At 49.4% G+C, this 24,694-nt stretch overlaps 1 protein-coding gene across 1 annotated transcript; it reads right to left on the bottom strand.

Moving 5' to 3' along the window:
- Positions 1-649: 649 nt before the first annotated feature.
- Positions 650-24,328, bottom strand: Pfkm (phosphofructokinase, muscle). Its single transcript, XM_032885836.1, has 23 exons — positions 24,181-24,328; positions 19,813-19,905; positions 15,057-15,130; positions 14,055-14,132; positions 12,513-12,702; positions 12,128-12,293; positions 11,240-11,284; positions 10,733-10,841; positions 10,523-10,618; positions 10,227-10,319; positions 9,548-9,673; positions 8,534-8,598; positions 8,008-8,071; positions 7,191-7,340; positions 6,712-6,782; positions 6,125-6,212; positions 5,879-6,031; positions 5,326-5,490; positions 4,082-4,143; positions 3,553-3,664; positions 1,909-2,008; positions 1,371-1,476; positions 650-1,177 (listed from the first exon to the last, which is right to left on the bottom strand). The coding sequence occupies exons 2-23, from the start codon at positions 19,895-19,897 to the stop codon at positions 1,033-1,035; spliced, it is 2,343 nt and encodes a 780-aa protein (XP_032741727.1). The 5' UTR covers positions 19,898-19,905; positions 24,181-24,328; the 3' UTR covers positions 650-1,032.
- Positions 24,329-24,694: the final 366 nt, after the last annotated feature.

The following is a 24,694-nucleotide window of genomic DNA, read 5'->3' as shown; positions in this document are numbered from 1 at the left end:
TAGCTCAGAGTCACAGTCTAGTGTACGGTGGCTAATCTTCACCTCAAAAGTAAGGCCTGCTCCTGTCAACCTGGGGTACACTGTATAGTCCCAATCCTGAAGCTCAACTGCAGTGGACACTTCAGTAATGAGGATACAGCTTCTGTTGTGGAACAGAAGACAAATTTCAGCTAAGTAAGATTTGACATCGTTCCAAAACATGTATTCCAACCATCACAGGTTTAGCGCCAATGTCTCTAATGTCCACGCTTACAAAATGTACATGTCTGCCCCACAAAGATCTGTCAGAATCTGCTTTCATCCAAGGAAGGGCTGAAAAGAATGCTGATTTGAGTGCAGACTGTGGGATGCCTAGGCAAAGTCCAACTGGGTAATGGGTACCTGATCAAGAAATAAACCATAACTTCTTGCGTGGAGACAGGCACATCATCTTGGCTGTCAATATAATCGAGGGACTAGTGGGAGGTCATGAGGGTCAGTCCCCTGTGTTGTGGGTATCCCAAGGGATGCTACAAAAACCAAAATCAACAAACACCCTGCAGCGAGCCGAAGTGCACAGGACAGTCACGTGTGCTGCTCTCCGGGACTCTGGGAGGGATGCAGGGCTGACGTCACAGTCCCCTAGGGAAGAAAATGACAGCACCCAAAGCACAGTGGCCAGCTGGCTTTTATTAGTGTAGTTACACTTCATCACTGTGGTACAAGGAAAGGACCTAAGACTCTTTGTTATCACAAAGAAATAAATAAAGCTCACTTTTACTCTTGAGTAGCTGAAATCTAGCAGTAGCACTAGAGACATCCAGCCTGTGTGACAGATGAAGCCAGGGTGCAAGGAAGGACAGCTACCTAGGAGAGGCACTCACCACCCCTCCCCCAACTCCTGGCCACAGCTGATCCTGGTTGCAGGTACAGAGTACAGGGAAACCTAGAAGGGTAGGGGGTGGGCTACAACACTGAGAAGTCATGGGCTGAGGTCTACCAGGGTGTGAGCTGACCATGATCAGATGATTTTCCCCCTCACTCCAAAGTGGTCTAGACAGCAGCTTCTCCAGACCGCTTCCTGGAAATGTGCTCCAGGTGGGCGTGGTCAGAGGTGTCCAGATCAATCTCGTACTTGGCCAGGATTTTGAGGATTGGCCTCAGCTTCAGCCACCACTGTTCTTTGGGGATTCGGTGCCTATAGAGAATGAAGTAATGGTGAGGTGACATTGTTGTACTCCAGTGAAGTCCTGCCAGAGGCTTTTGGGAAGGAGGTAGGCAGAAGCGGCTGGAGTACCCACAGGTGTCACTACTCCAAGCATTAGAGACCATTAACAGGCAGACAGAGAGCAGAAGGGAGAGGGTGATTCTAGAATGTAATAATGACTTACTCAAAGTCTGTCTGGTCCTTCAGCTCAGTCACTGGCTGAAAGACCAGGGCCCTCTTACGCATCCCCAGAACACAACCTGAGTCGGGAGTGTTGGCAAAGATCCGTCCTGGAATAAAGGATGGGCCAGTTACTCCCTCAGCTGAGGAGTGGACCTCTGGAGAGGGCTTGCCTCCTGCCCACACACCATTACAGTAGGGGCTCATCTCCCACCCCACACACCATTACAGTAGGGGATCACCTCCCACCCCACACACCATTACAGTAGGGGCTCATCTCCCACCCCACACACCATTACAGTAGGGGATCACCTCCCACCCCACACACCATTACAGTAGGGGCTCATCTCCCACCCCACACATCATTACAGTAGGGGATCACCTCCCACCCCACACCATTACAGTAGTAGGGGATCACCTCCCACCCCCACACCATTACAGTAGGGGATCACCCTCCCACCCCACACACCATTACAGTAGGGGATCACCCTCCCACCCCACACATCATTACGGTAGAGGGCTCATCCTCCCACCCCACATACCATTACGGTAACTCTCTTTGATTTTTCCAGACATCCAATTCATAGCCTTAGCACCCATCTTGGTGGCAAAATTCCTGTCAAAGGGAGTTGGGCTTCCACCCTGAGGGGGAAAAATTCAGAAAAATTAGAAGTCAGGGTCCTAATGAAGCACAGATATCTAGACATACAGAAAGAATGGGTCTTGGATTTACAGGACAGAAGTCAAACCATGGAAGGATGCTCTGAGACACTCAAGGGACCAGAGGTGAGCTGGGCTCAAGTGCAGGGACAGTCAGTTAAAGGACATGGTAATCACACAGCTCTCTTCACGGGTGACAGATCCCATCTCAGTCTGTCTACTTTTTAGTGTGGCAGCTTGGCAGTCACCGTCATCACTGATACGGGCTGTAACCCAACCTGGCTGTTCCAGGGAGGACCTCAGAATATGTCAGTTTTTCTATGAACTAAGAGAAAGCAAGTGGAGAAGTGGGAGGGAGGTGGGAAAGGACATAGGAATATGTGTGTATGTAGGTACGTAGTATGTACATAAATACATACATACATTCATACATACACACATATATACATTCATACATACATATCCATTCATCCAATAACACTACATTCCCACAGGAGCTGCAACTTTCCTCAACCTAAGATAATGGGCATTCTTTGTGGGTAGAGGGACATTGGTGCTTAAGAGGCATGAGCTGGGGCCATCTGGAACCAGCACCACCTAGTAATGATGCCTTCCCCTGAGGCCCAGTTAGTGGAGATGGAAGCCAAAACTAACAAGTCCCTGAGGCTCACAAAAGGTGAAGAACCCTAGGTGGGAAAACTAGGCAGACTCAGCTCTAATTCTCAACTGTTAGTGGTGCTGAAAATGATTTCCTCTGGACCCCATTTTCCTCATCAGAATTGCTGGTTCTCAATTAGAGATCCCACGGGGGACACCGAGTGTCTTCAGAGATATTTTGTTAACACTGATAGGGAGGTCTGACTGACTGAACTATATCATAGGCAGAGGCCAGGAGTCATGTTAAGCTCCTGCAGTGCACAGAGCAGTGACCTAACATCAAAGAACTAACCTGTCCCAGTGGCAATGTCACCAAGGTTGAGGAACTATATCCTAAGCAAAGAGAATGGATCCCAGCTCTAGGGCCGTGTGGTGGTTTGAATAAGAATGGCCCCCATAGGCTCATATATTTGAACGTTCTACCGCTCAAGAGTAGCACTACTAGAAAGGATTAGAACGGCTAAAGGTGTGGCCTTGTTGGAGGAAGTCTGTCGAGGTGGGTGGGACTTGAGGTCTCAGAAAGCCCTCTCAGCCTGTAGACTAGGGTATAGCTCTCAACTACCACTCCAGACTGGCCAGGCCTGTCACCATATGTGCAGCCATGTTCCCTGCCATGACGATAATGGGCTAGGCCTGAAAGTGCCAGCAAACCCCTAATTAAATGCCTTCCTTTCTAAGAGCTGCCTTGGTCACGGTGTCTCTTCACAGCAACAGCACAGTGAGTGACTGGCGTGTCTAAGGTAAGGTTGTTTGGATGTTATGACCCAACCTTGATGCATGCTGACAGGTAACTGGAGAAAGCCAGTGGGAGCTCTTTGGCTGTTGGGGGCTCCGGGAACCAGTGAAGGTGTGCTTGGGTGTCTTATCACCTGCTGCATGTGGCCAAGCACGTTCTTCCTGCTGTCGAAGATGCCCTTCCCCTCCTCAGAGTACAGGTTGAAAATGAAATCAGTAGTGTAGTTCTCGTTGCACTTCTCATTCCTGCCAGGAAACGGGAAGTCTACGAGTCCATCCCTCCTCCCCCCAGGGAAACCGGAAGCCCAGGAGTCCATCTCTCCTCCCCTCCTCCATCCCTCCAGGGAAACCGGAAGCCCAGGAGTCCATCGCCCCTCCCCTCCTCCATCCCCCCAGAGAAGCCAGCAGCCCAGGAGTCTATCTCTCCTCCCCTCCTCCATCCCCCCAGGGAAACCGGAAGCCCAGGAGTCCATCTTCTCCTCTCTTCCTTTTGCTTTTCTAAGCTGTTTTAATCTCCTCCCAAGGTTCAGGGGATAGTATGTTTCTCCTCCCCCTTCTTCATCAGATTCCTCAGGTTCTCAGCCATTGATGGATCCACAGCCTAGGCCACCCTGCCTAGTCTCTCCTAACGGGGAGCACTGTACCCGGGCAGCCCCCAGGTACCTCAGCACCAGGCCTCTCTTCACAGTTGTTTTCATCTTCTGCACCAGATGTTCAACATTGACCTGAACGTGAAACAGGAAACGCCACACTTTGCTGGGATTGCTCAGGGTGGATAAATACCTCTTTACATCAAACCTTTCAGGGGGCACGGGTGGCTGCTCCCAAGCCGGGGTTTAAACTGGGTCTATGGCTCTTAAGAAGTTTAGTGCCGGGGTTGGGGATTTAGCTCAGTGGTAGAGCGTGGTAGAGCCTAGTAAGCACAAGGCCCTGGGTTCGGTCCCCACTCCGGAAAAAAAAAAAAAAAGAAGTTTAGTACCACTGAGAACCAAACCGACTTCAGCCCCTCCCTCTCCCACCTCTCTGTCAGGGACATCTGGCCTCCCTTTTCCACAGAACACAGCATGTATGTGTCTTTATACCTGTGGCATGGTGGGTTGTGTGTAAATGGGTGATTCAGCTGTGATTCAGCTGTTGGGGATATGTACCCTCACTGGAGCTCTGAGGGGAGCAGGTAAAGGACTTCTACTCTGCATGTGGCAAGGATGGCCCTGAGCCGGAGTCCCCCAGTTGGCTGCTAAATCTCTACTTTGTAGCTTTCTCCTCCACTGAACTCGGAACTGGAAAAACCGTGATCATTTGACCCTCTCTGTGAAAAATGAGTCCTGCCCAGAGGCAAAGGGATATTTCCCTCAGAACTGGAGTGGCATCAAGAGAACTGAGAAGACAGCCTGGATTCCTCAAGCATTTAAACTACCTGCTCTCTTGAGAGTCTGAAGTTTTTGGTTTTTTTGTTTTTTGGTTTTTTGGTTTTTTTTTTTTTTTTTTTTTTTTTTTTTGGTTTTTTTTTTCCGCTGGGGGCCGAACCCCGGGCCTTGCGCTTCCTAGGCAAGCACTCTACCACTGAGCTAAATCCCCAACCCCGCGAGTCTGAAGTTTTTAACCTTCTAAACTTTTCTCACCTAGAATGCAGAAACAGCAGCTTTGGATGCCAGTTGTGAAGATAAAATGCAGATTCCACCAAAGGGCTTAACAGCTACCCAACAGCATGCTACCTGACAGCATGCTACCCAACAAAACGCAGTGCCGAAATAGAAGCCACCCGGGAGGACCCTTCTAGTCTTCATGGTGCTGGGTCCGTCAGCTCCAACCTCCCCTTGGCTCTCATGGCTCTCGTTACTATAGGAGCACTCGGGAGAGAGACTGGAATGGGAGAGAGACACTAGCAGGCTCTGGTGGCCGTCTACCTGGAGATCTCGGATGGTGAAGGGCTCCTCAAAAATGTAGGCAGCATCAGCCCCAGCCGCCAGTCCTGCCATGGTGGCCAGATAGCCACAGTAACCACCCATCGTCTCGATGATAAACACTCGCCGCTTGGTGCCTGCTGCAGACTGCTTGATGCGGTCACAGGTCTGTAAGGACAACAGCCACGGAAAGATAGGGTCGGAAGTCTTCTTTCCCCATTAATTAAAATGCAGGTCTATATCCTTCTAGGCCAGTGAGGCCCCTGACCTCATAAGGTCCTGCATTCAAAGAGGCCACACTACATTGTACACGTCTCTCCTGGGAAGAAAGCTGCTCTGTTGTTAATGTTGCTAAGGGTAGGGATATCACCTCAGGATAAAACAGAAGGGCCCCTTGAGAGCAGTGCTGTAGTCCTAGGTAGGAGGAGGGAATTCCTGCACAGATGCCTGGGTGGACAGAGACGTTCTCAAACACAGCTGTTTACTTACAGAGGTTCCCTTTCTAAGACAGGACAACAATCTGGGCTGACTGAAACGGGAGGTGGCAGGCGCTCACCGTGCAGATGGTGTTCAGTGCTGTGTCAGCCCCGATGCTGAAGTCTGACCCCGGGACATTATTGGAAACCGTGGCGGGAATGACCACAAATGGGATGCAGAGCTCATCAAACTGCTTCCTGCCCTCCATCAGCTCCAAGCCCCCTGTGTAAGCCTAGAGAGAGAGCAGCAGGAGCCGACATGAGGGAGGGAAGGAGGGAGGGGGAAGGGAGGGGAGGGAGGGGGGAGGAAACGCTGGAACACCCACCTCAAAGCCCCCAATGATAACGAGGCCCTGGATGTTATACTTGGTTATGTTGGCGCTGATCTGTTCCAGGTTCTTCTTGGGTAGAGTCCTAGTTGACCAGTGGCAGGGGACAGGAAATCAGGGGTGAGATAGCGAGATAGACAGAGAGAAAAATTAAGAACTAGAAAGTGAGCCAGGCAGTGGTGGTGCACGCCTTTGAACTTAGCGCTCGGGAGGCAGAGGCAGCTGGGTATCTGAGTGCCAGACCAGAATGATCACAAGAGTGAGTTCCAGGACAGCCAGGGCTGTACAGAGGAAGCCTATCCCAAAAGCAAATAAACAACAACAAGAGAACTAGAAAGTGCTCCTTCTAGTGCCTGGGCCCGTGGTCCGTTCTCCTCACACTCTGAGGAATTCTAAAGTATACAGTGGACCTTCTAAGCGGTCAGGTCTGCTACATGACATGCAGTTGGGCCTCTCAGTCCTGACTGAAGATGCAATGATTTTGAAGAGCGGCTATCGTAGGCCCTGATACAATGGCTTGGTGTCCACATTCAAAAGCATCTGGACAGGGTAACTGGGGCTCAGTGCTCCCACAAACCATTTACCTTTTAGTACCAAGTTTGGAACCACCTTGACCAGTCCAGCCTCCAACATAGCTCCAGCCAGCTTCCTCAATCTGCAGGGAAAGGCCATACAACTCTGCACCATGACCAGAGCGCCAGGAAGGCCATGTGTGACCAAGGCCATCTTGGGCTTTGATGCTTCCGAGTTCCCCTAGTGGGAAGATGACCCAGACACTGGCCTGTCCCCTGCACTGAACGTCTTCCTCCCTTCTGACTCATTTAGGAATGTTGAGCACCTAAGACAGTAGTGCTGTGCTGAGCTCTGGGACAAAGAAGTTAATAAGAGGTGATGTTTGGCAAGGTTCGTTTCAGGGTTCCTATCTTTATTACCCCCAAGTTAACCTTACTTCCTGGAGAGAAGCCAGGGGTGTGAGGAGTAGAGACAATGGACTGGCCACTCCTAAGCTGACCTTTCATGGCCACACACTGCGTGCGTACTTCCTTCCTCTGTGTTTCCATACCTGACCTTTGGCCAGACCCTCAAAGCCATCATGCACGACCAGCACTCGGTTGCCTTGGATAAGGCCAATCCTCACAGTAGAGCGAACTGCAGCATTCATTCCAGCAGCTGGGGCCCCCACGTTCATCACAGCCACCGTGTGCAACCCGCCCTGTTCATGGAGAAAAGGAAGAAGATCCCCCGGAGGGGAAATCACCAAGAGGCAGAACTCTGAGTCCCTGGGGACATGCGTGACAATCACTCTCCCAAGGAGCTAGCACAGAGCCTGCAACTTTATCCTACAGAAGTGAAATTCTTTACCACAAATCACTATAGGTGAGGTGTGATCATTATATAACTGACAAGCAGCCCTTGTAGTCCTTGGACCACTTGCATCCCAGTTGACCTGAGCAGCTTACGGACAGCACGTCCTGCTACTGTTCCAGACCTCACTCTGCTGAGGGAAGGGCCCAGGAATCTGCATACTTTATAAGCATCCCAGACAATTCTGATAGGTAGTAACACTGAGAACCACTCTCAAGGGGACAGTGCTGACATGGATCAGGGTGTGATTAGACCCACAGGTTCGAAGCCCTCTCTCCTGTTCTTTCATGCACTTTTGTCAACCCTGGACTGGGGGTGAGTCTTGGGTTCTCTGGCCAGGACAAGGTAAAAGTATGGGGCTCGTATCTGGGGTGGCTGACAGTCATCAGACAGGGTCAGGGCTACAGCATGGATCAAGAGCAGCGACAAAGACGTAGCAAGGCCAAGGTTGTGTGGACCACGGGCAGCACTTCAGAAAGAGAAAGTGAGGACGGGGAAGGGCAAGTTGTCAGTACCTTAGAGACTGGGGGTCTGACATGAGCTAGAAGCTTGTATACCTCCCAGTTGTTCATGAAGCTCCTATAAAAAGTACAAAGAGAACAGGGTGTCTTCAGGCCGCTCCCTATGGCAAGCAGCCATAGGAATCTGGGTCAGGAGTTGGGTCTCAATGAATTTCCACAGGGTACACCTCTAAGGAACTAGGAAGGCACAGCAGGGACCAGGCAGGGGCTCAGGGGAGGGGATATTCATTCATCAAATGCTCCCTGACATTCCTGTCTGTGCTCAGTACAGGCTCCTGGCTTAGCAACACCTAGAACCTAGCTGAGCTCCGAGTCCAGAAATGACAGATAAGAATGATTGGCCCTTTCCGAGGAGCATCCCTGGATGAAATGAGCACCTTACAACTGATTTCCTTGGGGAACAAATCGTTGCAGACAATAATTAAAAAAGGCAGCTCATGTTTTGGGCCTAGAATGATAAATATTTTTGGCTTCATTCTGGCATCTGCTACAGTTGGTCAGTTTCTGGTTATCTTCTCACCGGCCTCTCAGCTTAATGGCTTCATCAAATCTCTTCTCATCCATAGCCTTGGTCACGTCTTTGGTCTAAGGGAGGAATACAGCAACAGTCACAACTCCAAGGCCTGATTCTGTGTGACCAGATCTGCTTTGAAGGGACCCTGCTTATATACAGGGCAACTCTTTGAGTCCCCCAAAACTATCCCAGAAGCATCTTCATTTCCTTTTAACTTTTCCAGACTAACAAACAGCAAAAGGGACTAGATTAGAGTTCAGGGCAGAGTGGAGCAGTGTCCACAGGGGGCAGAGCTGCCTGTCCACACTTGGGTCGCTGCCCAGCCTCAGGGAGTGAAGCTTCTCCGGGTGAGAAGGGTCCCTGCCACTGCTGCTCAAAGCCTGGCGTCTATGCAGGGCTTTGGCTTCTGCTCTTTGGGGACGCAGTCTCAGACATGGCTGGAGGATATTGGGATTTTCAGGTCTCAGAGAGAAGTGGGCTCCAAAATGAGGGAAATTAAGGCAGCCTCGACAGTCAAGACTAACACTCGTGTTGAGCATTCAGTCACCGTATTCATATTGTCCAGGAGTGGCTGCCCTGGATTAAAGAGACCAACACTTTGGAGAGACTGTGTCAGAGGCATCACAGCCCCCCCAATCTTTATCACACTGGAGCTGAGTGGTGGGACCCTATGCTGATTTAGAGAAACACATTTCAGGTGGATGTCATATAGACACGAGCTAACCTGCTAGAAGGCGATGATTAGCACTTCCTGAGTCTCACTATTGTTAGGAGAGACCCTGAATCTGTGTCCCCTTGCTTAACTACACAAAAAGGGTGTGAGGGTGGCCCTCCATCTTCCCTAGTAACACTTTACGGATGAGAGAACTGAGTGAGTGGAGGTCCCAGCCCTCGGACAGAGAGGGACCGCAGTCCACTGTGTCTTCCCTGTATGTCTCGTACTAACCATCCTGCCTTCTCTACTGGAAACACAGACATTGGCCTCATGCCCCCCTGGAGAAGAATGGGGTCAGGACTTACCACCTGGACACACTCCATGAGGGGCAGGCGCACAGCCTGGTTACCAGAGAGGCTCACCACACAGGCTGGGGTGTCTGGGGTCCCCTCCAAAAGTGCCATCACTGCTTCCACACCCATCCTGCTGCCCTGCCGGAGTCCATGGAACAAAGAGTCTGCTTAGCTAAGGGCCAGGATGCTCAGGACCCTTCCGAATGCTCGGCTCAGGTCCACATTGAAAGGTTGCACCCAGTACTTGCTGTGCCTTACCTTCCCCACCCGGACCTCATCTACAGCTTGGTGGCTTTCTGCCCTCTTGTCATTAGAACCCTAAGGACTGTCCTTGGTTCCAGAGAAGCATGTCCATGTCACATTGTGATCAACAGATTGTGGGGCTTTAACAGTACCCTCCTCTGACTGCTGAAGGACTGCCTTTGCTCCAATGAAATGGGCAAATATTAACCAAACTGACTATCCAGGGTTCGAGCCCAGTGGCTTTGCTGATGCTTAGAGCCTGAAGACAGTGATCCGGACTCAGGACTAGGGCTGCTAGTGCCCGCCATCACCTGCGTGTATGGGAATGGATGGAAACCACTGGGGCCTAGAGGCTGGAGGAGGGACAGTATGACTAATGATATAAGCCCTGTAGGACAGCAAGGCTCGGGCTTCTAAGGCGCGGCAACCTCAGAATCCTGTGACTTACCAGGATCCGGTCAAAGGCTGATGGTGTCCCACCCCGCTGTACATGTCCCAGAACAGTGACCCTGGTATCATATCCAAGACGCTTTACCACCAGCTAAAAGAACAAAGAAAGGGAAACAAAGTCAACAGGAGGTCAGCAGTGGCTTACTAAGGTAGACTAGGACAAAAGTGTTTTGTCTGGTGATGGCTCCTGGCAGGAGGAAAGCAGGGGCAGAAGGAGCAAGAGGAGATGCAGGGTGACAACCCAGAAGTCACCAAAGGAGCGGCCAAGGGCTGGGGTTAGGGCTTCACACTAACGTTCTTGATGTCTTCCGAGGTGATCGGCTTCCCGTTTTTGTCGATTGCACCCTCAGCAACAATGATGATGTTGAGACGAGAACCACGGGTTCTTGTCTGGTCAAGAGCAAGAGGGAAAGTGGTTAATGGGGTTAAATGGAGGGGCAGAAAATAGATCGCTCATGGAATACCAAGAGGGGTCTGTTCAAGGCCAAGGTAAAGTGCCAATACCTCACTGAGACGGCGACAAAGGTGTTCTTCCCAGTCATCATCTGGCGGACACTCGGGAATGAAAACCCAGTCGGCCCCACACGACAGAGAGGTGACAAGGGCCAGGTATCTAGGATGAGAGCCAAAAGCAGGGACTAGAAACCCTTATGTCCCACAAGTACCTCGTCACACCCAGAATGATCTCCAGTCTCCATGGCTGATGAAAGATACCGGGACCCAGCCTTTCATTCTTGAGGCAGACAAGCACTAGACCTGTTGATGAGACGCTGTCCTTGGAGGTCACTACTACCTCACAGGCTTCCCAGCTCGAGACAGCCCATGCTCTCACGTGTACCATATGCACAGATAAGCAGGTCAAAGAGATGGTGCAGACAGGGAAAGAGGACCACGCCACATGTGGAGCATGACTTCCAGACCTACTCCCGAGGTCCCCCTGGACTGACTCTCTGGCAGAAGAAGGGGCCATCTCTAAGTATGTGAAATTCACCGTCAGGATGGGGGTCTTACCCACAGTGGCGGCCCATCACTTCTAACACAAATGTCCTCTGGTGGCTGCAAGAGAAAGATGGGATTCACAGCCTGCAAGTCCCTGTGGCCAGGACCATTGCCACAGCATCCTCACCAAGACTCCCTGACCTCTGGGAGATGCCTTTATGCTGCTAGCCATTCAGTAGGTTTCCTGAAAGTCTGTGAGGACATGGGAGGAGCAGTTTAACTTCATTGGGGGAAAAAAAGGATGAGCCCCCAAATCAGAAATAAATAGAAAAGAAGGGTATACGGGATTAGGGTAGCCTGGAGTACTGCAGGACTAGGCTAGCCTGGAGTACTGCAGGATCACCTGGGCACACTGGCAGCCAGCTGACTTTCCGTTTCCTCACTGACCCTCTGCCCACCTGCTTACTTCTGAGCAATGGTGCTTACAGCACCCACTTCAGGCTGTGTGCTCTCCAGATCTGCCTTAGTCTGGACCACAACCACCTAAGATAGTGGTTTTCCATGTGTGGGTCTCAACCCCACAGGGGTCACATATCAGATATCCTACACATCAGATATTTACATCATGATTCATAACAGTGGCAAAGTTACAGTTATGAATTAGCAACAAAATAATTTTATGTTTGGGGGTCAGCGCATGAGGAACTGTATTAAAGGGCCGTAGTGTCAGAGAAGCACCAATATGAGAGGTCACAGGTATTCAGGACCCCAGAGCAATATGCCTAAGAACAGCCCGGAGAGCGGCAGAAGGCATTTAGTGGGCAGAGCATCTTCAGGGCTGCAAGGCTGAGTCTCAGAGTCCGAGAAAAGCAGTCACAGTGGCTGCAGTCAAGCGCTCGCACTGGCTTTTGTCTGTTCTTGCTTCTTCTTTTCTGCTGCGTCCCCGCTAGGTGCTCTTACCTCTGAGCGGTGGTGGTGATGGCATCCACGATCTCTACAATGCGGTGCAGGGCAGAGTCAGTACCAATGGTCATATCAGTGCCACAGAAGTCATTGTCGATTGAGCCAACCAGGCCCACGATGTTCAGGTAGCTGGACTTTGTAGCCTCCTCGGCTGTGATCTTCCCTGCAAGGGAAGCAAAGCAGAGCCCAGCACGTGAGGAATTCCACATGTACAGAGCAGATTACTAGAGACTGTAAGCCAGGATAGAAAGGCGGGCAAGGACTGTTCATCTGTGTGTGGTTTACCAGGTCTCTCTGATAGGCGGTAAGAGTGTGCGGACAACGCATGCGCACAACGCATGCGCGCAGTCACATGCCAAGCCGTAAGGATGAAATGTCTCACCATCTTTCTGGAGGTCATTCAGTAAGTCACTCCACTCTGAGCGAAAAGTGTCAGCCCCAGTGAGGCTGCCGTCGCCTCCGATGACACACAGATTGGTGATCCCCCGCTTCACCAGGTTGTGGGCAGCTCGGAGTCGTCCTTCTCGCTCCCGGAAGTCCTTGCACCGGGCACTTCCAATCACCGTGCCTCCCTTTAGGGGAGAAACAGGAGGTGGGTACAGTCACATTTGGGCACAGTCAGATGTCACAGTCACACTTGGGCTCAAAGCACTAAGATGTCCCCATTCCAACTCAGTGACAGAGCAGTGTAATCCTGCCACTTCCCTAAGTTCCTAGACATCCCTAGGTCATTGTCCCTCAAAAAGGAAAAGAAAATGGCGCTGTGTCTCATATGCCGTCCTGTATTCTGTCACACTTCCTAGGAGCCGCCTGAGATCAACTATCTCATTGAAGATTTAATCATCAAAGTGACTGTTCTCAAAAGAGTTTGCACACACATTCGTCTCTGTCCTAGAATTATCTCCGCCTTTCACGCTGACTCCAGTCTTCCGGCTTTCCTTAGTGCCTGGCACTATTACACTACATCCAAACTGCTTTAAGGAATTCAACCGCAGTGTGCTTGGTAGTGTGTCTTCCTCTCTAACACACTGAAATTCCACCTAAGATTACCCAGACACTGCCACTTTGTTCCCTTAGTTCACAGGCATGTAGGGAGTTAGTGGCAGGAGCCACGGTACTCAGGCATTTGCAGGAGAAAAAATGCTCTGTGTGTAGGAAGTCTTGACTTCCCAGGAGCTGACAGATACTTGGAGAGGTAAGTAGGGTTAAGATCTTTCATAACAACAGGGGCTCCTAGGCATTCATGACTCTAGGGTATTAGAGAGAAAGCTTGTTTATTCTCAGGTCACTGTGTGGCGGGCCCTGCTCCCTGTATAAAAATGTCACTAGACCACTACCTATTAAGTGGCTTCCCATGGAATGTTTAGTGGATTTATATAAAGAATGGGATACAAATGTAATTTGTAGGTTTTTCACTAGACCAGCCAATGGTTATAGTTCTTAGCTAGTTCTGAAGGCCACTTGATCAACATGGACTAGTCACAGAGGGCTGTGGATACCAAAACCAACTTCCCTGGGATTCTTTGAGAGTCTGCAAGACTGTCTCCATCCCTTCACCCTAAAATAGTCTGCTTTCAGGCTGTCCCATCTCTATCACATGAGGACTGAGTTTAAGTCTGCTTCTGGCTTCAGTCCTCTAAGGTTATTTTCAGGGCCAGACTTCCCCCGTGACCCCAGAGTAGGACTTGCTTATGATGAGCCAGCTTGCTGTGACCTTTCAATAAAGGGCGAGCCACCTTCCCACCCCTTCACCACTGCAGGGAGCCAGGGTGATGTTTTCAGACGCAAAAAGTAAAGGGCAAATATAAGCCCTTCTTCTGTCACTGACACTCTTCACCGAACCACGTGGCCGGGGACCTGGGATACCAGAGCGGGATGAGGCAAGAACAGTGCAAACACAGAACACGAGTTCTCTGGAACATACCAGCTGGAGCATCATGGACACGCTCTCCCAGGTGGCCTCCCTGATGTGCTCTCCACCATCCACCAGGCCTTGGTAACCCTAGGGGGAGCGGTGTAGTCATTAAGTCTCCATTAAGTTCCTCTAGATGGCATGACTAAGGCAGCTTCCCTAGGAAGGGGTTCAAAACCCACCCCCTCCCCAAGAGTGACCCCTGATGCTCATAAGAATGGTATAGTGAGTAAAGCAGTCCCAGGAAGGACATGTCAACATTTTTGATGTTCCAGTTTCTCTCATTCTTTTCCTTTCTTTTTTCTTTTCTTTCGAGACAGGGCCTCACTGTGTATCCTGGCTGGCCTGGAGATGTAGAGTCTGTAGACCACGCTGGCCTCCCAATCAGAGATCTACCTGCATCTGCCTCCAGAGTACTTGGATTAAAGTCATTGGCTACCATGCCTGGCTCTCTCTCATTCTTGAAATATCAAAATACCCTTCTGTCCTAATCCCCCCTTTTTCTCATCTCTGAGATGTTCCCAGGAGACTGAGAGACACCTAGTTTTGATAATCTAAGAGAAAGGAAGGAGGGAGTACTGGCGGAAGGAAGAAAAGAAACAGGACATAAGATAAAACTACCAAACTTGACAGACGGGCAAACAGACTGCACAGGGAAGAAAGTGTGGGCGAAGCATGAGGAGAACTGAGGAAAGGGAGGAGCTGGGACCTCAGAAGCTGGGAAGCTTCAGGGACACTGAGACTCTGCGTGCTGGGGCTCAGCCCTGAGTCACACTGCGCTCGCTGGCAAGACCTCCCATTTCCGCTCTTTCTGTGTGCGTTTCCTCTTCTCAACAGTGAGTGTGAGGACCGAGTTTGCAGAGATCTGGGTCCCAGCATTCCTGCTGGAGTCAGAGTGGGAAGGAGTGACTCAGTAAGACTGAGAGCCAAGGAAAAGAAACCAGAGCAACGAAGCGAGGGGGTAGAGAAGAAGGTGGGAGAGGAGAGAGGCGGAGAGCCAAGTAGGGAACCAACCTCATGGACAAAGAAGACTCGGGCGCCCGTGAAGATGCCAACTCGTACCACAGCCCTGACCGCAGCATTCATACCTGTGAGAGGGAGAAGAAAAGCAGGAAGTGGCCACTATCAAGATGGGCAGCCCTGGGATCCAGAGCTCATGGTGGATTAAAGTCTGGAGTCAGTCCTTGGCTTGGGTTAGAACCCTCTTCATGCTCACGTCTTCTGCTCTCCCCAGTTTCAGTCAGGGGGTCAAGGTCATGAGACCAATAACCTTACCAAGTTCGACTCTGAATCCAAGGTCCCACATGCCCACCTCGGCAGTCTAGACTGCTGTTCACACCCATTAACCTCAGGGACTTTCCTGGGCTTCCCTTGCCTTCTGCACCCAAATAGAGACTTGAGTAGAGCTTTACCATGCTGTTTGTGGGGAAACATGATTTTTCTAGCACTAAGTGATCCAATAGAATACAGTTTGTTTTTAAGTATGTTTGTTACTAGATGGTGGATTCTTTGAGGACACACACACAAAACTATTGTTTGAGTCATCTACATCCCTATGTGTGCCACACAGTTGTGATTCTCTAGCTCTTTCAGTGCCTGGAAACGTTGTACAGTGTGCAGATAGAATCAGAGAGGCATGTGCTCTCCCACTGGCCACCTCATAACATCATCAGGGTTCAGGCATCTCAGACAAAATGAACCAGCTTCTACAAGTGCCATTGATGCCCTCTTTCAGATATTTTTGTATCATATGATTGTTAAATTCTGTGTGGTAAAAGGTCACCAGTGAGCTCGGGGGAAGCCGTATACTTGGGAATCGTGCAGCACAACTGAAACCAGCACAGACCAATGGACAACCCAGAACCACTAACAGGCCTCCCTTTCTTCCTCTTCCTCTCCTCCGCTCTCCCCTCTCGCAGGCAAGTGTGCTATCTGTTATGTAGTCATTGGCTCTGAATCACATTGCAGGCTGCTGAGCAAAGATGAGCAGAACACCCACCATGTCCTTCTTGGTGCTGAGCGCTGAGAATGCAACAGTGAACAGTATCGTCGGGAACTACGGGTCAAGACATAACATTCCAGTGTGGTAAAAGGGTCCCTAAGGGAGAGGTATGCAAAGGCCTAGCATGAACAGGAGTGGTCCAAAACTGCGGCATTTGTCCTGAGACCTAAAACACGATTTCCTGTTCTTTTTGTCAGGTAGACATTTGAGGGAGATTGTTCCGGACAGGAAATACTGCAGAAAGTGGAGCACCAAGAGATAACTTCAGGGAACTTAGTATTATAAAGAGTAACAGTCACTTCCCTGTTAGGATTGTAAAGAAAGTGATGAGAGAGGTGGGAAGGCTTCTGGACGGATATGAAGAAGTCTGACTTCTATTCTGTAGGTCTGGGTATAACTGCGGACCCATGATGTATGCTCAGTTTCAGCAAATCCACAAACCCCATAAAACTCTATGAAAATTACATGATCATTACAGCTCCTCTGGGAGAAGATCCTTAGCGTTCATGATTCTTGAAGGGGTTTGTGACTCCTCTCATGCACAAAAAAATAGTCACAGATAATCAAAACTCGCAGTTCAACTATCGTAGTGAAACGCTGAGTCTTGTTCCAGTGCACTGCACAGCCAATGGGTTGCTCTACGGCTACGGAATATGCAGCTCTGGACCATACACTGGTGATCTTAGGAAAGAAAGAAGTATGGTCTGGAATGTACAGGCTGGAGCATTTCCTTCTGACCTCCAAGCTGAGTAAAGGGGGGAGGGGAACAACTATGAGCTAGACATGAGTGGAAAGGTTGGCCTGGAAAGCAGCAAGTGTTGGTAGGCAGGAACCCTGCGATAAGCGAAATAATCAGTTCTCATTTCTTCCTCCTGCTTCCCGACCGCAACCCTGCCATGCCCGGAGGCTACCTAGCCAGCCTCTAAATGGACAGCGCTTTCTAATGGTTTCAGCATCCCCTTCATTCTCCAGTGCTCTAACCCTAGATCCTAAAAGCACCAGGCAGGGGAGGACAGTTTAAACCTGGAGTCCCCAGAAGTCTTTGGTCCCTCACTGCTTAGCCCAGTCTGGCCCTAAGCCAGTCCTGGCCAGGCTTTTCTTGGCTGTTCCATGTTTCCCTAAATAACCCTCTATGAGCAGCTGCATGACTTATTAGAAGCAAGGTGAAGGATTAGGTTACACGGAGCATGCAAGAGATATTCTGGGGTCAACCAGAAGGGGCTCTGAAGACAGCTCTAAGCTCCCAGTGTGAAGCAGCCAATGGCAGCTTCCCTCTGGGGAAGCCTTAGGAAGAAGAGCAGGGTTGTGGGTATCTTCACAAGACTAAGCAGAAGGCAGAAGCTACTAAAAACCTGCTCTATTGAGGATGACCTTGCATTTCTGAGTCTCTTGCCTCCACCCCCCAACTGGGGTCCTAGGTGCGTATGCCACCCCAGACATGTTTCAGGCCCTGCACCCACTGAGCCATATCTCCAACAGAATCACATGGTGTTTGGAAGTCAGTGCTGAAGAGTTCCTCCCTAGGCTTTGGACACGTTAAGAATTATGGCGAATGGTTGTTCTATGTGACTCGTACTTTCTAATGGATGAGAGCTAAATATTGTAACCCCTAGGATACTATCCAGAGGTGACGGAACCCTGGCCCTGCTCCTTTATAAATAGGATATGCACACAGTTGGAGCTGTGGACTGGGGACAGGGCCGAGCAGGTGGCTGAGGTCTTCTCCAGGCAGGAAATGCCAATGTCAGGAGGCTCAGTGAGCTATGGATTAGTGGGGCTGGGTCCTTTCTACATTAGAAAAGGAGTGTTTATTCCATGTAGCCAACATTCCAGGATTCTTGACTTTTTTAGCTCAAGACAACCAATTCCATATTTCTACTTCAACACAGTGGTTTTGCAGAGCTCAAGAACTGGGAGCTGTGCTCCTGTGAGTATGGGGTTCAGTCTTGCTTGACTGTGATGCCTGCGGCCCCTGGGAGGCCCAGCACTGCCTCTGGGAAAGCCACCTCTGTCCTGGGGCTTCTCCCTGCAGCACTGCAGACTTCTGCTCTGGCCCCTCGTCTCCTCAGAACTTCATTTTCTATCTTTCTGAATCCCCACTGACATGCAACTATCATAAAATATGGGCTCACAGGTGACAGACACTTATGGTAAGAAAGTCCCAGAGGCCTTGGCTCTCTTTCCCTGTCGCCTCCCCCCTCACTGCTCCTCTTTTCTCTCTCCCTCTTCTTCTCTCCAGAGGAGGTGTCTTCCATTCCTTTCATATGGCCGCATATGCTTCTTTTCTGACTCTTTTTTCCTAACCTGACCATCTACGTACACAGGGAACAGGGTCACCACTAGGAAGTGTCTGCTGAGGATCACAGTACTGGCATGGAAGTCTTCTTCAGCCTAAAGCAGCAGGAGAGTTTGGGTTCGCAGCACCTCTAGCTCTGTACTCCTACCCTGTCACTCAGGCCGCTGTGCTATGTCATCTGTCAGTTTCTTCCCTCTTAATTGTTAGATACGTTATAATTACAACCAATAAATACATTAATAGTTTAAGATCTGGTTTTTAGATATGCTAATAGGCAGAGGATTTGAGGGAATAACTTGTCAAGAGCTCAGATTCCGGGACCAGGTAAAGTAGCCATCGTAGCACGACTCTGTAGACCGAGTACTGCAAGCATAAAGACAGGTGGGTCCCTGGAGCTGGCCGGCCACGGGGTACCAGCCGTGTGGGACGCGTTTATGTACTCGGTGAGCTCCAGCTTCAGTGAGAGAAACAGGAGAGAGACTGAGGAAGACATACACACACACACACACACACACTCACAACTACCAGAACAAATACTGTCTTTTTTATTGATGTACCCTTAGCACCTGTCATTCTGTTTGATCACAGAGGTGCTCAGTAATTATTTTTATGTATTAGCAATCCACTCACTAAGTGTGTACTATGGCCAATCACTCTTGTAAGCACTGTACCTGATTATAGTGGCCAGGTTTTTTTAAGCATTTTTTCTTGTGAAGTGTTTCTCGATTACTCGCACCAGGACTTATGTTTTGCTGCATAAGCATACCCAATGCACACTGGCTTACTTCTGTTCCTGTGCCTGAGTAAGAACCCTGGTGATACATGGGCTCTCTCTCCGGGGGCGGACATCAGCTTCTTTGCAGCAGGACAAACTGAGCGCTTAGTGCAAGGGAAGCCTCGGGTCAGAAGCACCAGATGAAGTTTGCCATCTCTTCTCCTATCATTGTCCCCGTGCCCTGTCAACCCTTTACAACATGCTTTCGGCTTGAGCACATAAAAACACACGGAAGTGGGAATTGTTTGTTTCTAAGTAGTACATCCATCCCTCCCACTTAGTCTTCCCCCATATACTGTATGTTTATGGCTTCTTAGACTCTATTCAGAGAAAGGCTCTCTCTGGTTCCTGCCCAAGCAGCCCCTCTGTGGCTGGAGTGATTCATTGATGCTGTTCTCATCACCCAAGTGCTTGAATGGATCCACAGACTGCTTTCTCAACAGTCTTATCTCCAATCCTCTCCAGTGCTGTTCAAGGACCAACAGCATTAACTTCCAGAGAAATTTAGATAGGAGTACTAGGAAAGGCTGGGTCAAGAGCAGCAGAGAAAACATCTAAATCTGCTTAGAGGCTCATGTCAGAAACCAGGAAAACTCAGAATTCAGCGTGAACCTACAGGAGAATAGTACTAGCCTACAGACAAGAGAGTCAAGACACTCAGGGTCACAGCAACCATGAGAGCATCCCCTTTACTTACCTTGGGCATCTCCACCAGAGGTCAACACGGCGATGGCCTTGCCGATCCCCAAGGTTTTGGCTTCATGATGCTCTTCATGGGTCATGATCCACTCTAGAATTCAAGACAATGGTCGGTTAAGACGCACCGGATCAAGGTGCCGCTTGCTCAAGAAATGTCTGTCTTAGACTGGCAAGAGCCACCCAGTCAGGCTCTCCCACTAAAGCTGGGCTGTGCAGCCACAGACCTTTGGAAGTCTTCCAGAGGAGAGCCACACCCTCTCAGACAAGCTAATAGGTCAGAGTAACCCAACCAAGACTGCGTAAGTCCCAGCTTATCCTTCCTTGTCCCCTCCCACCCCTACTGGCATGTGTCTTCAAAACAGGCTGAGGGCAAGAGGAAAGGGCACTTGACCTCAGAGAAATTCAAAAGCAAGAACCAAATCTGAGTGTGTTTTGGGATGCTCCCTTTACATCAAGTGGAGAGAGGTGTTGCAGAGGGCATAAATCAAGTGAGGTTTCAGGTACTGACAGAGAACCAACAATGTGGAAGCAAACAGTCAAGCGCAGGTTGGCTCCTGGCTGAGAGGAGAGTTGAGTGAGCACGGTTCAATGACAGGAGCAGAAACTGGGGTGGGAGGTTATAGAGGCCTCTGAGAGCCAGACAAATCCAAATCTTAGAACAATTAGGGCCTTTCTACAGTTCTGCCCATTCAGACACACACACACACACACAGACACACAGACACACACACACACACACACACACACACACACACACACACACAGACACACACACACACACACACACACACACACACACACACACACACACACACACACGCACAGACCACACACATACACACACACACACACACACACACACACAGAAAGACAAACGCACAAACATACTGGTGTTGTGAGGAGACCTTTATATACTGTTTATAAGATACATACATGGGCTGGAGAGATGGCTCAGCGGTTAAGAGCACCCGACTACTCTTCCAGAGGTCCTGAGTTCAATTCCCAGCAACCACATGGTGGCTCACAACCATCTGTAAAGAGATCCGATGCCCTCTTCTGGTGTGTCTGAAGACAGCTACAGTGTACTTATATATAATAAATGAATAAATCTTTTAAAAAAAAAAAAAGATACATACATACACACATACATACACACACATATACATACATACATACATACATACATACATACATACATACAAACAAACAAGCCTATCCCCACCTTCTCCCCTGGCTGCCTCCTTCTACCTGAGTTGTGGCAACAGTGGAGCTGGTCTCCCTTGAACACTAGCACTGCCCCTCTTCGCTTTATTAGAAATGTGAAATACGCCTTCCTGAGAAAGCTGCAGCCTCTGGGGCTTTCGCAGAGGCACAGAGGAACCGCACTTTAAGGAAGTTGGTGCTTCTGTCCAGCGCCTGGGAAAACCAGGGAAGCTGCTTATAGGGACTAAGTCACATAAACAGACAAACCCACAGATGCCATAAAATATATGTGGTGAGACAAACATGCTACAAAATCAGCACTGAGAGGTCAAGTCCAAACTTCCTGATTAGGCATTCAAAGCTCCTACGATTGAGTTCCTGCTGACTGCTTCAACCTTCTCACTACCCATAGATCCTCTGATCCCCTACGATCTGACCACTACTTTCCTCAGCCCCAGTTTGGTCTACATATACTGCATCCTTTGCCTAGGCTAACCTGTTCCTCTCTATCCATCCAACCATACATACATTCATACATACATATATGCATTCATACATACATGGATTCATGCACGCATACATGCATTCATAGTACAAACATGCATTCATACATGCATTCATACACACATAATGCATTCATAGCACATACATGCATTCATATACACATACATGCATTCATAGTACATACATGCATTCATACACACATACATTCCTACATACATGCATGCATGCATACATACACACATACATACATGCTTCACTCATTTTAAGCCACACCTCCTCATCCTTATTAACCTACTAAATCTTTACTAGCTATCAAAGGGCCAGGAAGTCTTCTTTTTAATCTCCTGCAGATCACATATTGTTTGGAAGGAGTTGTTCATTTAGCATTTATATACAACATTAGTAACATTTTAATCGATTTTTATACACTAATAGGAGGGTTAGCCTGGATCAAGGGTCAGATTTAGCCTTTCTCACAAATTTTCATGGTAGCAAACTATGTAGGGTCCTTAAATTTTAAATGGTTGCAAAAATATTTTGACATGAAACATTATTGAAATCCAGATTCCTGTATAGCCGGGCACAGTGGTACCTGCCTGTAGTCCCAGCTGCCCAGAGCCTGAAGATAACTGATAGGACTCAAGAGCTTGAGCCCAACCTGGCAACACATCACAACCCCATCTCAGAGGCACAAAAACGAAAAAGGAAAGGCAGAGTCCGAGCTTCCATTCATCCCTACTCTGTGTTCTCACACTGGAGCAGAGACAGTGACAGAGATCTGCCACTTTGCAAACCTAAAATACTGTGTCCTCTTACTAAAGTTTCCCGACCACTGGACTGCACTGCTGTTAAGTGCACTTCCTCTGAGTGGGCTGAAAATTCCTCCAGGGCTGTTAATTTTTAAATATACTTCTCTCCAGTGCTGGCGCCATCTGTCTTCCAGGAGACCTGGGTTCCATTCCTAGCACCCACATGGCAGCTCACAACTGTCTTGTTACTCGTCCCCACTGGACACCCTCTTCTAGTATCCACAAGCATGAGGTATACATGTGGTGCACAAACATACATTCAGACAATAAGACTAAATAGAAAAAAAGAGAGAGAAAGGAAACGGAAAACAAGCGCAGTTCCAGGTCCTACTTGTTGACGTCTATGCACCTAGAGCAACTCAGTAACACTGCTGAAAGGCATCAGTGAACCGATGCACCACACATGCGTGAGGAGCGGGGTGGATCCAGCTCTGTGTTCTACCCTAAAATCACACTCGGGTCGGGATGTAGAGCAGCTGTACAGCATTTATAAGACCCTCAGTTGGGGACATCACAGGTTAGGAGGAAGGGAGGAAGGAAGGAGGGAGATGGAGTGGGTTTGGATGGCCATAACAGATTAATGGGTGATGGGAATGTGGTACACATATGTAATGGAATTTTACTCAGCTGTAAAGAAAAAAAACCTTAAATTATTACTTTCTTAGAAAAAAAATGGATGGATCTGCAAAGTGCAGTATTAAGTGACCCAAACTCAGACAAAAAGATTACATTTTCTCTGTCTCTCATACGAAGTCCTACCCTGTAAAGTATTCCTGTATATCCACGAACGGGACTAAGTGTGGTTAAAACCCTAAAAATTAGAGAGGAGACAAGAGAGTACTAGAATAGGTGCTGAAGGATGGGGTGGGGGGCATGAAAGGAGAAAAAAGACCAAGGGGTACAAGAGTGGTGGGGGAGATAAGGGGAAAGGAGGACATTTTAAAATGTCACAAAGATATCTAAGAGCTTGTGTGCTAAGTTTAAATAAAACACAAAATGAAACACTCAGGCACATGTAGGGCTTAGAAAGTGACAACTGGGACAGTAACATGAGCATACATAAACCTGGAATGCTAGCGTCTCAGTTTCTGCTGGTCTTGAGAAAGGCTACATGATTGGAGAAAACCGGAATCCAAAAATTTGGAAAAGAACAACAGACATCTAACTGTCCTGCTCTTTTTCCCTGAGGTTTTTTCTTTTATTCCTGGAGCTCGGCACCAGATTGGGAGGCTCATCACCTGTAGAAGCCCCTAGGCGTCTCCATGTCGTAGTTTCAGTGGGAGACAGAGTTCACCCTACCAAGGTTAGCAGCTCACATTTCTCCTGAGTCTGTACGTCAAGAGGCACAGGACACAAAATGCATGCAATTCGTACACCCGCATACTTCATGGACTCAAAGTGACACGCATGTGACAGTCACTCGTGCTAAATATAAATATATAAAATCGTGTGTGTGTGTGTGTGTGTGTGTGTGTGTGTGTGTGTGTGTGTGTGTGTGTGTGTGTGTGTTAGCTCGCAGGAAACAGGAACACAGCCTGGAAGCATCATAGGTGCACCAATTTGAACTGGATATGTGCCAGGGGAGGGGTCAGGCAACCACGCGCAACGCAGCGGAGCACCCCTGGCCATGCATCTGGGACCGGGCGAGCAAGTGCTGGGAGGTTAACCGAGGGGCTCCGCTTCTTCACCAGTGCCCAGCACCCATCCCCCTCTCGCCTGCGATTTCGGATGCCTTGTCACGTCTGGCCCTCTGTTCCTTTCTGTCCTCCCCACCGCCTGCTCCCGGCACGTTCGCTCCCACCTCACTCTTGGCTTCGCCCCTCGCTCTCCACCCAAGGCCTCCCTCTTGCCTTGTAGTTTTAGCTCTCCTCCGCCGCTGCTTTCCTGCAGATTGTCCTTGGGGAAAGGGGGAGGGGAGTTTGGCGAACACGGGGAGGAGCCAGGTGGAGGCAGCCGCGGGAGGAGGAGAGGCTTCCAAACCTCTACAGGCCGAAGACGGCAAGGAGGCTCCGCCTCCCTCTGCTTGCCTCTCTCCTCCTCTTCCTCCACCCCTTAAGAATCTGCTGCTTTGTGGTCGTGGCTTGCTTCCTGGGGACCACATTTTTATCTTGGGTGCTATCGGCTCGTGTACGTGGTGAGGGTCTAAATTTATGTAGTTGCTAATCTTGTTTCTAAGTAGACCAACTTTTTCTCTCTTGGCCTGTCTGATATTCCTTGAATTCAAACATCTCCTGCCACTGTTAATTGGCAATTGACCACCTCAATCGCTCTTTCAAGGAGCGTTTTAACTGCAGTCTGTGTTCAGGCTCTGTCTTAAGACAGATCCCTGCCTTTAAGAAACACCCAGCACTGGTATCTCGTACA

This window comes from Rattus rattus, chromosome 1 (genome assembly GCF_011064425.1).
Source record: "Rattus rattus isolate New Zealand chromosome 1, Rrattus_CSIRO_v1, whole genome shotgun sequence".
Taxonomy (NCBI): domain Eukaryota; kingdom Metazoa; phylum Chordata; class Mammalia; order Rodentia; family Muridae; genus Rattus; species Rattus rattus.
Note: the sequence above shows the minus strand (reverse complement) of the source record. Positions and strands in the feature narration are given on the sequence as shown.

What these genes read in the sequence shown, in the direction of transcription:
- Pfkm (XM_032885836.1), bottom strand. Translation starts at nt 19,897, where the DNA reads ATGACCCATGAAGAGCATCATGAAGCCAAAACCTTGGGGATCGGCAAG. An exon ending in TTTGTCGCCGTCTCAGTGAG is followed by an intron (nt 10,619 to 10,732) that starts GTATTGGCACTT and finishes GCTCTTGACCAG; the next exon opens with ACAAGAACCCGTGGTTCTCG. An exon ending in TCAGACCCCCAGTCTCTAAG is followed by an intron (nt 7,341 to 8,007) that starts GTACTGACAACT and finishes CTCCATGAACAG; the next exon opens with GGCGGGTTGCACACGGTGGC.